Raw genomic sequence first — 17,050 nt, 5'->3', positions numbered from 1 at the left:
GTGGTGGCATACATGGGATGCAGAGGCAGAAGGCTTGCAGGTTTGATGCCAGCCTGGGCTACACAGTGAAGCTGCAAAAATAAAAAAGCAAAGCACAAGGACTACAAAAAGAAAATCTCTTAAGAGTGAGACTGAACAGGAAATAGGTTAGGCCTGGTGAAAGTGTGGTTGTGAGAGTGAACACACACACACACACACACACACACACACACACACACACAGAGCGCGACATGCTTGATTCTGCAGATTGAACCTGAAATTCCCTCCAAAGGCCCATAGATATTAAAGACTTGATCCCAGCCCTTGGCAACCTTGGGAGGGCCACATTTGAGCAGATGTGGCTTAGTGTGAGGATGTTAGGTCTCTGAGGGTGTGTTGAAGAAGAGGATTGTGAGACTAAGCTCGCCTTTCACTTTTCCTCTTCTTCTGTGGCGTGCATGCCTGTGAGCGTGTGTGTGTGTGTGTGTGTGTGTGTGTGTGTGTGTGTATGTGTGTGTGTGTGTGTGTGTGTGTGTGTCCATCCAAGCGGTTAGGTAAATGGCTTTGCTCTACCATGTGCCCCCAGTCAGAATACGTCTTGCTTTTTTAGGCCCAAAGCAACAGTGTCAACTAGCCACAGATAAAATCCTCTAAAACTGTGATCCAAACCAACCTCTTCATCTTCTAAGTTGATTACTCAACTCCATATGGTCAAGGATCATTTGGAGTAGTAGGCATTCAGCAAACATCCAGGTGTATCTAGAAAGACCCACACCACACGATGCTGCTTATGAACTCAGACACTGGTGGGAAATCGAGGAAACCCTTGACCTGGGTGAGGAAACCCGGAACTGATTGAGTTGGTTTGCATTCACATGAAACTCTTCAGAGTGGACTATGGATTGGAGGGTACAGATAGTCATGTAGGATTTACAGAAGAGATTTACAGACGTGCTTGCATCTGGGATAGTTAAACTCTGTATACCTTATAAAGCAAAATTACACAAACTGACTTCAAAGTTCCTGTGGGTCCTAGACCCTTAGGTAGATCCTAGACCCTGATATTTTTGTCTCTGCCCATCTTCCATCTATATGATTCCCTGTATCACATTTCAAACAGAGGCAAGAGAGTGCCAAGCAGGACTAAGCATGAGTTCCTCCCAGTACTTCTTCATCTGCTACTAGGAGCTAGGGCTTTTGTGTTCCCTTAGAGGAAAATACAGAAGGCAGCTATACATTTTATGGATCCGGCTACTTTATGCACTAAGCATTTCAGTATCTCAGAGCCTGTAAGAAGAGATCTGATTGTCTTGTCCTGTAAGCTTTCCAGTACCTCCCAAAGCTGGGGATGATATCAGAAAGTCCAAAAACAGGTGTGAAACATTTTACAGAAAAGCTCCCAGTATCTGTGGCATGCACACGTGTATGTGTGTGAGAGTTCATGCAGGAAATGAAGAGACAGAATGGCACTGAGGAGCAGGTGTTCCACTTGCTTAGATGGCACAGTCCTCGATGGGCATCAGTTTCCTCACAGGGCATTGTCAAGGGCATCTGGAACAGGCATGTAACTGTCGGCAGAAATAGAAGCAGGCACTGAAAGTCACTTGTAAGTCTTGAATGTGGCTACATTTGCAGACTCTGAAGCAGAAAAGGACTTGTCGCTTTAGCCCAGTTGTCTTTTCTCATTCATCTTCATTCCCATGTGTCGTCTCTGCATAAGGACCATGAGAGCTGTCATGGGTGGATGAAGAAAGAATGAGAAGCACCCGTCATGGTTCCTGCTAGGTCTGCAAAACCGGAGGAGGGGAAGGAAGGGGAAGGGACAGGACAGGAGAGGAGGCTAAACCATTTGATTTTAGAGGCGTCCAATAAAAATTCCAAAAGGCAAGTGTTTGGAACTAAACTCCCCTGTTAGGTTCCAAAGGACCAAGCTGAAAATTCAAAAAAATGGAATCACTCATACTGACATTGTGAGAAATCAATTAAAGGCTGAGGGGCTGGAGAGCACATGCTGCTCCGGCTGAGGATCCAGGACCATCCATATGGTGGCGTGTGGCTATCTTTAACTCCAGATCCAGGGGATCCAACGCTACCTTCTGGCCTCCTGAGGCACCAGGCATGCACTTGGTATCCATCCAAAACTCTTATACTATGAAATAAAGCAAATAAAAAAATTAAGGCTGATTTCCCCTGATAGACCTGTCTTCAATTGCCATGATGGTGGAATTCCCTCTGGTAACCTTAGTCTAGTTTCCTTTCCATTTTGCTGACAAACACCATGCAGTTTAGGGAGAGGAGGCCTTATTTATCTTACATTTCCAGGCCACAGTCCATCACTGCAGGAAGCCAGGGCAGGAACTTAAAACAGGAACTGAAGGCAGGAACCATGGAAGGCCGCTGCTTGCTGGGTGGCTCTCTGCTCGCTCCCAGGATCATATTTTCCTTCCTTCCCTCCTTCCTTCCTTCCTTCCTTCCTTCCTTCCTTCCTTCCTTCCTTCCTTCCTTCCTTCCTTCCTTCTTTCCTTTTTTGGGTCAGGGTCTCTCTGTGTAGCCCTAGCTGTCCTAGAACTCACTTTGTAGATCAGGCTGGCCTCAAACTCACAGAATTCCACCTGCCTCTGCACCCCCCCCACCCGAGTGCTGAGATGAAAGGTATATGCCACCATGTCCAGCTTGAGTAACTTCCTTATACAATCTAGGCCCACTTGCCTAGGAATGGTGCCTCCCACAGTGGGCTGGGCCCTTCTACATCAGTGAATAATTGAGGCAATCCCCCCCAGACACACCCACAGGCCAATCTGCTCTAGGTAATTCCTCGTTGAGACTTCTGTCAGATGACTGTGTCACATGTCACAGTCTGCGGAACGTATCCTTCATGCTCTCCTGACTTTTAGCATTGCTGATAAAATAGCTGATATTATTCTGGTGTGTCAGCTTTGCATGGGATTTGGTGGGTTTCTTTTTACTATTTTTAATATTGTTTCTTTGTTTAGTGTTTTTGAATCTGATTTTAGCCTATCACGCAGAGGGCCTTCTTTGGTCATGTCTGTTTGGCATTCTAAAATGCCTCTTGCGTCTCCATTTGTTTTTTGTTTTTCCTTTTTTTTTTTTTTTTTTTTTTTTTTTTTTCGAGACAGGGTTTCTCTGTGTAGTTTTGGTGCCTTTCCTGGAGCTCGCGCTGTTGACCAGGCTGGCCTCGAACTCACAGAGATCCTCCTGCCTCTGCCTCCCGAGTGCTGGGATTAAAGGCGTGTGCCACCACTGCCTGGCTCCATTTGTTTTTCTAGATTTGAGAACTTTTCTTGTACAATTTCACTGAACAGGTTCTATATGTCTTTAGTTTTAAAAAAACTTTCCTTTTCCCTGTTGTGTGATTTGCACACCTGTTGGTTTAGATATCTCTGCCAGTTTTATTTGGGAGATTTTTTTCCCCCGTGACAGGGTTTCTCTGTGTAGCTTTGGTGCCTTTCCAGGATCTCGCTCTGTAGACCAGACTGGCCTCAAAGTCACAGAGATCCACCTGCCTCTGCCTCCTGAGTGCTGGGATTAAAGGCATGTGCCACCACCACCTGGCCTAGGGAATCTTTTTATTAACCAGGGGGATCTTTTTATTAACCAGCATACACCTGAGGGCTCAGTCCCTAGTATCATTCAGTTCTGAGAAAACGAAATGATAAAGCAGCAGTTTACATAAGATCTGGAAATACATTTATTGATTTTAGCCCCCGATACATGGCTAGTTACCAGAAACCGGAAAATGGGAAAACTAGTGTGGAGTGTTTCAGTTAAAAATTACTCAGACAGGGAGGGTGCTCTTGCAAAGTCCAGCTTTGGCGCTTAGCACCCATATTGCAGCTCACAATTGTCTGGTACTCTAGTTCCCAGGAGTGCCTTTTCTGGGCTCCTAGGCACCAGACATGCATGGTGACACATAGACATGCACACAGGCAAAACACCCAAACACATAAACTAAAAAAAACATCTTAAAAAAATCTTTAGCACAAATGTGTAAATAGTATATGGATTCAACAAAGCAAGGAAGGATAGAATGGTAGAGAATACTGGAAAAAATGTTTACCTGAAAGACAGATTTCTGGTTTTTTTTTTTTTTTTTTTTTTTTTTCTTTTTGAGACAGAGTTTCTTCGTGTAGTTTTGGAGTCTGTCCTGGATCTCACACTGCAGACCAGGCTGGCCTCAAACTCACAGAAATCCGGGATTAGAGGTGTGCGCCACTGCTGCTTGGCCAGATTTCCTATTTTTAAGCAAAAGAAATAAGATTTACCTGTTACATCAATTAAAAAACAAAATTAGGTAAATGTAGGAAGGGGAATATAAAAAGAAAATGTGAGTTTAAAAAATTCCCCATCTTTTTTTCTGACTTGCTCCTTTTTCTCTTTCTGTACTTTTCAAGTGTGATGACTAGTTTTGGTTCTAGACTCACCCAGAAGGGAGTCACAAGGAGAAACTGCCTTGATTAGGTTGGTTTGTGGATACGTTTATTCAGGACCATCTTAAGGATGTTAATTGATGTGGGAGGACCCACCCACTGTGGGTCCTTATTCTCTGGGCTTGAAATCCAGGACTACCCGAGAGTGGAGAATTGAGCTAAGCATAGGCATGCGCACATTCGTTCTTTCTCTGTCTGACTGTGGATGTGGCCAGCTGCTTCCGCTTCCTGCCGCTTTGATTTCCCCTCAGTGATGGGCTGTGACTGGGATTGTGAGCCAAAGTAAAGGCTATTCTTGGTTGTCAACTTGACTATATCTTGAATTAACTAAAACTCGGAAATGGAGGCGTACACCTGTGAGGGATTTTTTGCTTAATATGAAACGGAAGAGCCATTTCTAATCTGGATCTTTGAAATAGGAAGACACACCTTTAATCCAGATCATTTGAGCTGGGAAAACCCACCTCTAATCTGGCCCATGCCTTCTGCTGGAACCTACATAAGGGCATGGAAGGAGGAAGCTTTTGCCCTTTACTGCTTGCTCTGGCCCTCATTAGCAAGTCCGTTCCTTCACTGGCATGAGAGTGTACTTCTTCACTGGCATGAGAGTGTACTTCTTCACTGGCGTGAGAGTGTACTTCTTCACTGGCATGAGAGTGTACTTTTTCACTGGCATGAGAGTGTACTTCTTCACTGGCATGAGAGTGTACTTCTTTACTGGCATGAGAGTGTACTTCTTCTGGATTCCAGTGTATACTGAAGACCGGCTGAACAATTTTGGATTCTCGGACCTTCCATTCATAGGATTAGCTGGACCACAGCCTGTAAGCCATTCTAGTAATAAGTCCCCTTTCTATGTATATATAGAGATTCAGTCTATAAGTTCTGTTACTCTGGACAACCCTGACTAATACACCCCCTAAGCTGCTTTCGTCATGGTATTTTACCACAGTGACAGGAAACAAAAGGAACCCATCAGGTGGATTTTGGAGCCTCTTCTCTCTGGGAATAGAATTGGTTTTTTCACCAAGTCATGTGGTACGGGCGTCTTCTCTTCCACCAGCTTCTGTGCTTTTTCCACCATCAAATTTTGGCCCCGCTTTCCTATGGAGTCAAATGTGGAACTTCAAGGTCCCCCAGGAAGAGTGTAGAAAGGTAATGGAGGAGGAGGAGGAAGAGGAAGAAACCATGTATTGTCCAAGAATCCTAAAAAGAGTTTCATAAAAGCAATTATATAGGACATGTAATGTTCTATAACTTAAATGTTTTTTCCATTTCATCTTTTTTCTCATACATTGATTGCTTGAGGGACTGAAGAGATGGCGCACTGGTTACATTAAGAACACTTGCAGCTCTTGCGGAGGACTGAGGGTCAGTTCTCAGCATTAGCACGATGGCTCACAACCATTCGGACCAGGAGATTTGGCGCCCTCTTCTGGCCTCTGTGGTACATTTAAGGTGCAGGCAAAACACTCGGGTGCATAAAATAAAAACACTAGAAAAAAAGAAATACTGGTTGAGATTTATCAGAACTGGATGGTACTGTAAAAGTCTTTTTTGATGCTATGAGCCGTCTCTTTCCGATGTTCACAACAGACCCGTCTGCTTCGCTTCCAGCTCCGGAGCTTTCTGCCATTTGTCAACACGCTGAGAGAGCACATCTAGCTGCTTGGATTCTGAACTTGTAGGGCACTCGTACCCCTAGGGAGGCTGTCAGCTGAGTTTGCATGGATGCGAGGACATGCGCACATTGGATCATTTGTTCAGAGTTGAGCTTTTTCCCTCAAATGATTAAGGTCTCCGGTGTGTGTGGGGAGATAGAGATTTGAGGAGTGACAGTCATAAGTGAAGGTCATTGTTCCCTTAGCCGAAAGTTCCCTTAGGTTTGTCTAGTGGGAGATTAAGAAGTTTCTTAAATGGAGTTACACCTAATCTGAGTTCTAAGGATGGGTAGACATTGTCCAGCCACAGAAGACAGGCAGCGAGGGCACTCACACACAAGGAGCATCCCTGACAAAGGAGAATGAAGTGCGCTAAACTGGCAAAGAACCAGTGAGCCCAGGAGGCTACGAACTATGGGAGTGACCCTCATAGACGCTGCCCGGAAGCAATACGAGCCTTGCTAATGCTGTTCTTGGTCATAGTATTGCTTCAGCTCTGGTTCATCTGAAGACTTGGTGTTCCCTTGGTGTCCCTTTGTGCCTGGGCCCAGGTGGCATGGATAACAGGAGGGAGGCAGGGACACAGCCCAGTCTTGCTCCCTTCGTTGGCTTAGGGAGTGCCCGGGGAGTCGGTAAGTTGTCATTCCTCAGTGAGTCTTTGAGGATGTTCCTGGAAAACCTTGCCACTTGATTAAGTGGACTGAGCAAGAAGGAACCCTCACTCAGTGTGGACACCATGCAGCCAGGCATGAGACCCACGAGGACACAGGTAGAGGGCAGGGGAGGTTGTCTTTCAAAGTCCTTGGACACCCGAACTGCAAGTTCTCGAGCCTTCCAGACTGCACTAGCAGCCTCCACGTTCTTGTTGGTTCTGATGCCTCCAAACCCCGACGTAACTACATCATCAGCCACTTCCACCCTTGCCCAATTCCTACACAATCATTAGCCTGATTTCCTCTACAAAACCCCGTCTTACATCTCTCTCTCTGTCCACATCCTATTTGTTGTGGAACTCAACAGAAACCTGATTAAACACTCTAGCCTTTTAAAAAACACAAGTAAATAAATTGGGTTGTGAGTTAGTACCAGAGTTAATAGTCCTGGCAAGCTGGACCAGGCTCTGTCTGTGGGTTCCACAGGAGCAGATTTAACCAGCCTGAAATAAACAACAACAACAAACAAACAAACAACAACAAAACCCCAAACTGACAAAAATGTGCCTGTACTGAACATGTGGGGTTTTTGCTTGTAATTATTCACTAAACAATCTAGCACAGTGGTTATTTACATAACGTTTACACTGTATTAGGCATTACAAGTAAGCCAGAGATGATTCCCCCTTTATAGGGGGCTGGAAGTAGGTTCTATCAGACGCGACATGATTTTATACAGGAGACTTGAGCATCTGTGCGTCTCGGTACCCAGATAGATCTGGACCAAGTCCCTATAGTTTCTAAGGGTCAGTTATAGTCTAAAGACTAAGAACTGCTCCTGAGTGGAGCTCACAACTGTATTTTTATTTGAACCACTCTTTTTCTTTTTCATTATAAAATGTAATTTCTAGTATGAAAATGTTGAACTGCCAAAAAAATATTGTGGGTTCCTGATCTCTTTTTAAAAATGAGAACATTCCACTTGGGAGGCAGAGGCAGGCGGATCTCTGAGTTCGAGGCCAGCCTGGTCTACAAAGTGAGTTCCAGGATAGGCTCCAAAGCTACACACACAGAGAAACCCTGTCTCGAAAAACCAAAAAAAAAAAAAAAAAAAAAAAGAAAAAGAAAAAAGAAAAAGAAAAAGAAAACATTCTAGCCACAATCCCATATTCTAGGCCAGTCTACAGGCTGTCCCGGAGCACAGGCCCCATTACAAATGGAACACTTGTTCACCGTCCACCTCATCTGGCTTCCAGTGGCATGAGCAGTTATCTGCATCTGAAATCCCCAAAGCACACAATTGCCCCCGAGTACTTGATGCTTAGCAGGCCCTCTGCCAACACGCACTCGGGATAGCAATAACCACAGTGACTAAATTTCATCCTCTTTTCTTCCGAGGTCTCCCTGTGCACCTGAAAAATCAGATGATCGCTTGCTCAGGTTTTCCTCAAGCTTCAGACACAAGCAAAGCTTGTAACATAGTCCTGCTGTGGGATGGTCTGTATATCAATTGTGTTGCTGATTGGTCAATAAATAAATCACTGATTGGCCAGTGGCCAGGCAGGAAGTATAGGCAGGACTAACAGAGGGGAGAATTGAGAGAACAGGAAGGCAGAGAGGGACACTGCCAGCCGCCATGATGACAAACAGCATGTGAAGATTCCGGTAAGCCACAAGCCGCATGGCAGGGTATAGATTTGTGGAAATGGATTAATTTAAGCTATAAGAACAGTTAGCAAGAAGCCTGTCATGGCCATACAGTTTGTAAACAATATAAGTCTCTGTGTTTACTTGGTTGGATCTGAGAGCTGTGGAACTGGTGGGTGACAAAGATTTGTCTTGACTGTGGGCAAGGCAGGAAAACTCTAGCTACAAATGGTGTCCAACGTGTTGGCAAGAGTTTCCACCTAAAACCTGAAAAAAGATTCTAAAACAGAGCTAAAAACAGCTTCCTAATTGTCTCTCTCAAATGAGCAGCAGCTGCCGGTTTGAGCTACTTGTGGGTTCCTAGCTTGCGCTCGACCTGCTGCCGTATGGCGGGAATGAGGCCTCTGCAAGTGGTACATTAAGCTGCATGGTGGATTTAGACTGCTAGTACAAAAGAGAGAGAGAGAGAGAGAGAGAGAGAGAGAGAGAGAGAGAGAGAGAGAGAGAGAGAGAGAGAGAGAGGCTTCTGGGCTACACGCTGCTTGGATAAAAGCATAGACCCACGATAGCTCCCAGAACTGGCGGAAAACGTACTACCGCCATGTTGGGAAGCTGAGGTGGGTGGAGCCAGCAGCCACAGCTCCTGCAGTTTAAAGCAATAGAGTCACAATAAGACAGATTCAGGTATAATAGTTTACAATGTGTGTAAAATATACGTAGGCTTAAAAGAGACAAAAAAGGTGATATATACAATTATATAAAAAAATACACAGTTTTAAAAAATAAAGTCTTTAAAGAGACAGTAAAATTAATACAAAATATAAGCCACATGAAGATTAATATTACACAGAGAATCTGGATTGTGTTGTCTTTGGGATTTTTAACTGCAGAAAAACATTTGATTGTAAAAGATGTTGAGTTAAACCAATATGTATATTTTAAAGATACCTTGACTTCAAAATTTGGATGTAAGGATGTGTTGCTTTGGAAAGGAGACTCTGCTTTTGTTCCCACAGAAAGCCAAAGGCTATGGATTTGTTCCAGATTAAGATACATCAAGTTTGACCAGCCAAGACCCCCTGAAAGGTCTCCGATGACACCATGGCCCAGATGATCCAACATCCAGAATGGGTTGAAGGCAACTGGCTCAGACAATACAGCCTCATGGACTACTCCATAATCCTAAAATATTCTTTGTGTCCCCATAAGATACAGCGCCCCCCTCCAGCAGGAAGTAGTAAGAGAAGCTACGCCCAAATTCCCAAATATACCAAGCTGACTTTGGAGATGTGTAAAGGCTAAAACCTTCCTTTTTAAGAAAAGAAAAGGGAAAGCCGGGCGGTGGTGGCGCACGCCTTTAATCCCAGCACTCAGGAGGCAGAGCCAGGCGGATCTCTGTGAGTTCAAGGCCGGCCTGGACTACCAAGTGAGTTCCAGGCAAGGCGCAAAGCTACACAGAGAAACTCTGTCTCGAAAAACCAAAAAAAAAAAAAAAAAAAAAAGAAAAGAAAAGAAAAGGGGAAGTGCTGTGGGATGGTCTGTATGTCAACTGTGTTGCTGATTGGTCAATAAATAAATCACTGATTGGCCAGTGGCCAGGCAGAAAGTATAGGCAGGACTAACAGAGGGGAGAATTGAGAGAACAGGAAGGCAGAGAGGGACACTGCCAGCCGCCATGATGACAAACAGCATGTGAAGATTCTGGTAAGCCACAAGCCGCATGGCAGGGTATAGATTTGTGGAAATGGATTAATTTAAGCTATAAGAACAGTTAGCAAGAAGCCTGTCACGGCCATACAGTTTGTAAGCAATATAAGTCTCTGTGTTTACTTGGTTGGGTCTGAGAGCTGTGGAACTGGTGGGTGACAAAGATTTGTCCTGACTGTGGGCCAGGCAGGAAAACTCTAGCTACATAGTCCCGACTGGTGACCCAGTCCTGCCCAGGAAGATGAGGGGGCTTCTTGGTAGGTACCCTGTAGGTACCGTAAGCCTTCGCCCCATTTAGAATGCAGCAAAGGATGATACCGGGGGATGCAACATTTCCAAGCAAAACAGAAAGCAAGAACCGAGACCCACAGTTCACTTCGCAACAGGCAGAGCCAGCTCCAGCTATGGGGGGCTGTTCTGTGGCAAATGAGGACATTTCTGACAGACTCCAATATGGCTCCTTTCTTAAGAGCCTGTCTAGGCAGACCCCAGTTTCCCTTCATCTTCTTCCCCTAATCAGCATCCCCAGGGAGCAGCCTGGCAATTAGAGCTTCAGTGCCACACAGGGGACATTTTCCTCCTTTGCCTGGCTCTTCCCTCCATCTGGACTCATGTCTTTATCCACACAAACGCTTCCAGCAGCTTCTTCACCGCCGTTTTATGCACAGCAACACTGACGGTTGGTAATACAGCTGTCCCATAAGGACGGCAGAGTTCAGAATCAGGCTAGCAGAAATGTGGAGGATGCGGTAGCCCAGCAGTTGGTGCCCAACCTGAGAATACAACTGAAGGGAGAAATTATTCATTTTGGTTAGTAGTTTCAGAGAGGTCATCCATCATGGCAGAGGGGGTGGGGGAATAGGTGTGCAGGAAGCACGAAGAGAGGGGAAGTGTGTCTGCTCTGATGGCTCTCTCCCTGCCCCTTTTGTTCGCTTGAACCATCATATAGACTGTGCTGCTCATATTGTGGATGGTGATTTTCTAGGTACTCCTCAACTGATAAGCCTGATGGTCAAGATAACCCGTAACTGGTGACTAGGGGACACGTGAACCTACTAGGAGGTGCCTTCCGGACTGCACTTTTCCCATCAGAATCTATAAGAACCCCGACCTCCTACTCCTCAGGGTAACTGTATTTGGGAGATATCGTTGGGGAGATGGCCGCTCATGACCACGTGGCACTCTCTTCTGGCCTTACTTTAGTTTTCAAGTCCTTCTTGTGCTGAATATGATGCCAGACCTTGAGGGCATGGGACAGTGGAGGAGATTCTGTCCCTGACATCAGGAAGCTGGTCCCTCTGTGGCAGGGACAGTCAGGTAAATTACAGGATGTGTATTAAGATTCAGGACCAGCTTCCAGGCCATCCGAATGCAGCTTAGAGTTCTACTGAGCACCAAGAATTACCACACAACAGTATCAACAACCAGTCTAACCACATCTTGCTGGATAGGCCAAAGTCATATGCTGGCCGTTTACTAGAAGAAGAGTGTCTAGTTATAAAGATGTGTCTTTTACATTAGAAGCACCCATCAAAGACTCCGAGAACCATTCTCAACAATGTCCCTGTCCAGAGAACAGGCCTCAAGGCTCCCGAACTCCCCTGCACACAGAATTCTTATTTTGATAGTCACCAGCCGGCAGCACACAGCTGGCTTAATCTCGTGTTCTAACTAAACCTTTATGCTTTTGATTTCTCTGAGCCCTTCGCTTCCCATGAGTTGCTCCTTTTAGTTGGCTTGGAAAGCCACTAATTCTGGAGAGGTGGCTTTGTGGTTAAGGAATAAACTGCTCTTGCAGAGGGCCCAAGTTTACTTGCCAGCACCCATGTTGGGCAGCTCACAATGGCCTGGGACTCCAGACACGCTCCTCGGACCTCTGCAGGCACGGCACTCGTGTACTTAATACAAATCAAAACAATTTTCAAAAATAAAAATCACTAATTCAGGAGGTCATGCAGTCTGGCTACGTGGCACTCGCCACCCTTAGCATTGCCGGAGACGACACTTTGTGTACCATAACGGAGATTGCCTAGTCACTTTCTAGAGCTTTGAAGATGGTTTTGGTTAAAATGATCAACTCTTCCCCTATAAGTGTCTAGTGCTGACCTTTGACATCAGGAGGTCAGAAGCTCCACCCTGAAGTCATGCTAATGTGTATCATTCTTTGAACATTTGCATCCTTGAAGAGCCGTGAATACTGATCACCCACGTAGATACCACTGATCAATTCACTCCAGTCACTCCCAACACTTAAACTCCAATTCACCATTCTACAGCCTCTCACCCCACCAGAGAGCCGGATTCAGACTTGGATCCCTTTCTGCTCCAAAGCCTCGAAAAGCAACCGTTTCTCTCTTGAAAAACGTGTTCAGTGACTGAGCTTCAGGACAAAAGCGGGCCTGGCTGGGTAACAGATCGTCACGGTAGTTGAGAAAGGGAGGTTGGGTATGACCACCTTCTATTTTTTCCTTCTCACAAACAAAACCAAAGCCCACTGGCTACGATTATGACAGTCATTATCATAGTCACTGTGATCTCTGCGTGGCACAGTCAACCGAGACAAGATGGATTCCACGGAAGGATAGATGAAAGGGATCACGTTCATGCTTTTATCAGTTTGTTATCTCGAATGAGGGAGCTGATGGCGGAAAACACAGTCATGAAAGGCTCATCCCGTTTAATTTTACACTATTTTGTTTGTATTGTTAGCTTCAAAGCGGTGTGGGGGTGTGCGGGTGGGGGGTGGGCGTGGACCAAAATGGCCGTGCTGGTCACAATGTCCTAAACAGAAGGACGCTGATCAGGTCAACAGGATTGTCCCTGGGTAACAGAAACCCAAGCTCAGCATCCCTCAGGGATCTTCTAAGGTGGCTTCTGTTACCAGGAAAGCCACCCTCCCCTCATCCACGATGATGATCAACTACCCTGGGCAAGGACACCTAGTCCTGATTAACACAAACAGCCTGCCGCAGATCAAAGCCCCCACGCTAACTCCCAGGCTGTTCTGGCCGTCATGTCTCCTCCCACCACTCCTGTCCTCTTAAAATCCGCAAGGCTTTCCCTGGGGCTGCTGTGCTCTGCCCCTGAGATGCAGCCCAGCAGTTTGAGTCCCCAAATAAACTCTTCTTTCTACCCGGGGAGTGGTCTAGTTTGGTGGTTTCAATGCACTCTCCCTTACATTTATGAGTAGCTAATTGGCACCATAGGTTATTTTAAGAACAGGAAAATAGCTCTTTTAAAAATTATTTTATTATTTTTGCATATGTGTATATGTGTGGGCATACACATGTAGAGGTCAGAGGAACTATTTATTTACTGACTGATACACCCATAAATAAGGTGTGGGATATGCTGACCACGCTTTTAAGTGAAGAACCTTGAGCGTCTTATGTGAAGCACTTGAACTCTATAGCATACCGGCTCTAGCTCATGTGGCTGGCTGCTGTGCTGGCTCCTACCATTGCCTCTGGACCCCAAATATTATCTCTGCAAAAGCTGTAGCCCTATGGTGCTCACAGAGACTACTGGCTTTGTTCTTCCTTAGGACTGCTTGGGATATCCAGGTCTTCTGAGAGCCCATACAGACACAGAGATTCATTTCTCCTATTTCTTAAAAAAATTGCCTTTGCAGGGGGAGGGGCTTGGACCTGCCTCTAGTGAATGTACCAGACTCTGCTGACTCCCCATGGGAGGCCTTACCTTCTTGTAGGAGGGAATGGGGGAAGGGTGGGGGTGAGAGGCTGAAGGGACGGGAGGAGGAAAGAGGGGAATCTGTGATTGGTATGTAAAATGAATAAAAATGTCTCTTAATAAAAAAAAATCCTAAAAAAAATGGCCTTTGAAATTTTGATCGGGAGTGCACTGTGCCACATCTAGATCATTTTGACTAACGTGGACACCTTCAATCACCTCTTTCAACCATGGGCACAGGAAGGAGAATCTATGAAGACTGGTTGGAGTGCAGAGCCTAGCTCAAAAGTGGTTTTCTCCCTGAGCTGACTCAGTTTGTTGTTGTTGTATTCAGGTTTTTATTTATTTATTTTTAACAGTTTCTAATGTGTATACAGTGTCTGTGGTCATGCCCCATCCCCATTACCTTCTCTCAGTCCTGGCGACTCCCTTCTCTTGCCCTGCTGGTCTTTACTGTTTCATGTCTTGCTAGGGTCTCGATCACGTGGTCACACCTGCTTGCTATGTGTTCATCATTGCTAGCCATCCCCAGCAGACAGATCTTTACTGTACCCTCCCGTGGCCTGAGTCTCACAGTCTTTCCACTCCCTCGTTTACTATTGCCTCTGCCCTTAGCTAACTAAAGTGTATCATGTGGCCATTATCTCAGGAAACCCTTGGTACCAGATCATGGCACAGGCCATTATTTCCTTTAAGTAGACACCCAGAGGGAAAGAGCAGGACACAGACTGTATGAATTTGAGGACAGTAGAGCCAGACTGTGACAGCTTGCTGTCAAGCATGGTGTTGTGGTTTGAATGAGAATGGCCCCCATAGGCTCTTACATTTGAATGTTTGGCCTCCAGTTGGTGGAACTGTTGGAAACGGATTAGGAGGTGTGGCCTTGTTTGAGGAGGTGTGTCACTTGGGGTGGGCTTTGAGGTTTAAGAAGCCCACACCGCAGACTAGCGAACAATACAGTCAGGATGGCTAAAGGTGACCCCAAGAAACCAAAGGGCAAGATGTCTGCTTATGCCTTCTTCGTGCAGACATGCAGGGAAGAACATAAGAAGAAAAACCCAGAGGTCCCAGTCAATTTTGCAGAGTTTTCCAAGAAGTGCTCTGAGAGGTGGAAGACAATGTCCGGCAAAGAGAAATCCAAGTTTGATGAAATGGCAAAGGCGGATAAAGTACGCTATGATCGGGAAATGAAAGATTATGGACCAGCTAAAGGAGGCAAGAAGAAGAAGGACCCCAATGCCCCCAAAAGACCACCGTCTGGATTTTTCTTATTCTGCTCTGAATTCCGCCCCAAGATCAAATCTACAAATCCTGGCATCTCCATTGGAGATGTGGCAAAAAAGCTTGGTGAGATGTGGAATAACCTAAGTGACAGTGAAAAGCAGCCTTACATTACCAAGGCTGCAAAACTGAAGGAGAAATATGAGAAGGATGTTGCTGACTATAAGTCTAAAGGGAAATTCGATGGCACCAAGGGTCCTGCTAAAGTTGCCCGGAAAAAGGTGGAAGAGGAAGAGGAGGAGGAGGAGGAGGAAGAAGAGGAAGAGGAGGAGGAGGAAGATGAATAAAAACTCTTGTCTCCTTGTGAATACCTTAGAGTAGGAGAGCGCTGTGATTGACACATCTCTTATTTGAGCTGTGTCTATTGCCCTTGTTAGGTTTAATTACAAGATTTGATCACGATCATATTGTAGTTTCTCAAAGTGTCAGTGGTTTACATGAAGTGGCCGTGGGTGTCCGGAGCGCCCTGAAACTGTATCAAAGTTGTACATAGCTCCAAACATTTTTAAAATGAAAAGGCACTCTCGTGTTCTCCTCACTCTGTGCACTTTGCTGTTGGTGTGACAAGGCATTTGAAGATGTTTCTGGCATTTTGTTTTCAACTCGTAAGGTAGTGTTAACTATATGGTTGGTTATTGGCTAGAAACCCTGAGTTGTCAGGTGTACATATCTATAGTTTGTAAAGAAAACAAAACAACCCAGACAGATACCTGATGCTCCTTGTTTGGCGTGAAGGCTGTGAGGGGAAGATGCCTTTTGGAGGGGGCCGTAGCTCAGGGCGTGCACTGTGAGGCTGGACCTGTTGATACTGCGGTGGGCATCCATTTAGCTTCAGGTTGTCTTGTTTTTGTATATAGTGGCATAGCATTCTGCTGACATTCTTAGTTGTGGAAAAGGGGGGAGGGGTCAGCTGGCATGAGAAGTGTTTGGATTTTTTTCTTTAGTTAAGTGCTGTAGATTTTAAACTCTTTTTAAACAAACTGTAGAACTCATCATTGTCAGCAAAGCAAGGAACTACTGCATCAATGAAAGTTCAAGAACCCTCTGTACCTAAATGCAATTTGCAACATTCTGTTATTTTTTGTATGTTTAGAATGCTGAAATGTTTTTGAAGTTAAATAAACAGTATTACATTTAAAAAAAAAAAAAAAAAAAAAAAAAGAAGCCCACACCAGGCCCAGTTCTCTCTCTCTCTCTCTCTCTCTCTCTCTCTCTCTCTCTCTCTCTCTCTCTCTCTCTCTCCCTCCCTCCCTATTGGTTATGGATCAGGATGTAGGCTCTCAGCTACTGCTCCAGTGCCATGCCTGCTTGCTTCCTGCTATGACGATAATGGATTCACCCTCTAAAACTTGAATCAAGCCCCAGTTAAATGCCTTCTTTTGCCTCGTCATGATGTCTCTTCACATCAGTAGAACAGTAACTAAGACTCACGGTGAAAGACAAAATAGCCTCTTTGGCTCTCTAGTGAAGGGGCCTTAGATAAGGCAATCCTGTTGATGCCTTCCAGGGGATGGAAGTAAGGAGGCTGAGAGGAGATAGGACTGGTGATCTTCTGTCTTCACTGGACCATTTGCAGATGACATCATATGGAGGCAATAAGATATTTTGGGGAAAGGTGATTCGGCATTAAAATATGTTCTGATTATGCATCTCTAAGCCCAAAATACAAAACCGAAAACATTTTGAGCACTGGCATGACACCGGAAGTGGAAATTCCACACCTGACCTTACATGACAGATCAGCCAAAAGACAGGTGCACTAGAAATGTTGTCTATAATTACCTCTAGCTTTCCCCAGCCACCTGAGATGCAGACAGGAAAGCATGCCATGGGAAGATGGCTGCCCTCCTGTCGTAGTCCTCTGTTGGAGATGATACTTAAGAAATTTGGCATTAGCTTGGACTTCCAACTCTAAAAAGGCCTCACCAGCTTTGCAGACAGATGTGCTTCATCCAGTGACAGTGACTAAGGTCTGTCTGTCCTC

General features: G+C 45.3%; 1 protein-coding gene across 1 annotated transcript; it reads left to right on the top strand.

Moving 5' to 3' along the window:
* The first annotated feature begins 14,731 nt into the window (after positions 1 to 14,731).
* LOC131915909 (high mobility group protein B3) lies at positions 14,732 to 16,190 on the top strand. Its single transcript, XM_059269213.1, has one exon. It carries the CDS (start codon positions 14,751 to 14,753, stop codon positions 15,351 to 15,353), a length of 603 nt encoding a protein of 200 aa, XP_059125196.1. The 5' UTR covers positions 14,732 to 14,750; the 3' UTR covers positions 15,354 to 16,190.
* Positions 16,191 to 17,050: the final 860 nt, after the last annotated feature.

The sequence above is a fragment of the Peromyscus eremicus genome, chromosome 8a, assembly GCF_949786415.1.
Source record: "Peromyscus eremicus chromosome 8a, PerEre_H2_v1, whole genome shotgun sequence".
Taxonomy (NCBI): Eukaryota; Metazoa; Chordata; class Mammalia; order Rodentia; family Cricetidae; genus Peromyscus; species Peromyscus eremicus.
Note: the sequence above shows the minus strand (reverse complement) of the source record. Positions and strands in the feature narration are given on the sequence as shown.

Coding starts and splice junctions, on each gene's coding strand:
- LOC131915909 (XM_059269213.1), top strand. CDS start 14,751: ATGGCTAAAGGTGACCCCAAGAAACCAAAGGGCAAGATGTCTGCTTAT.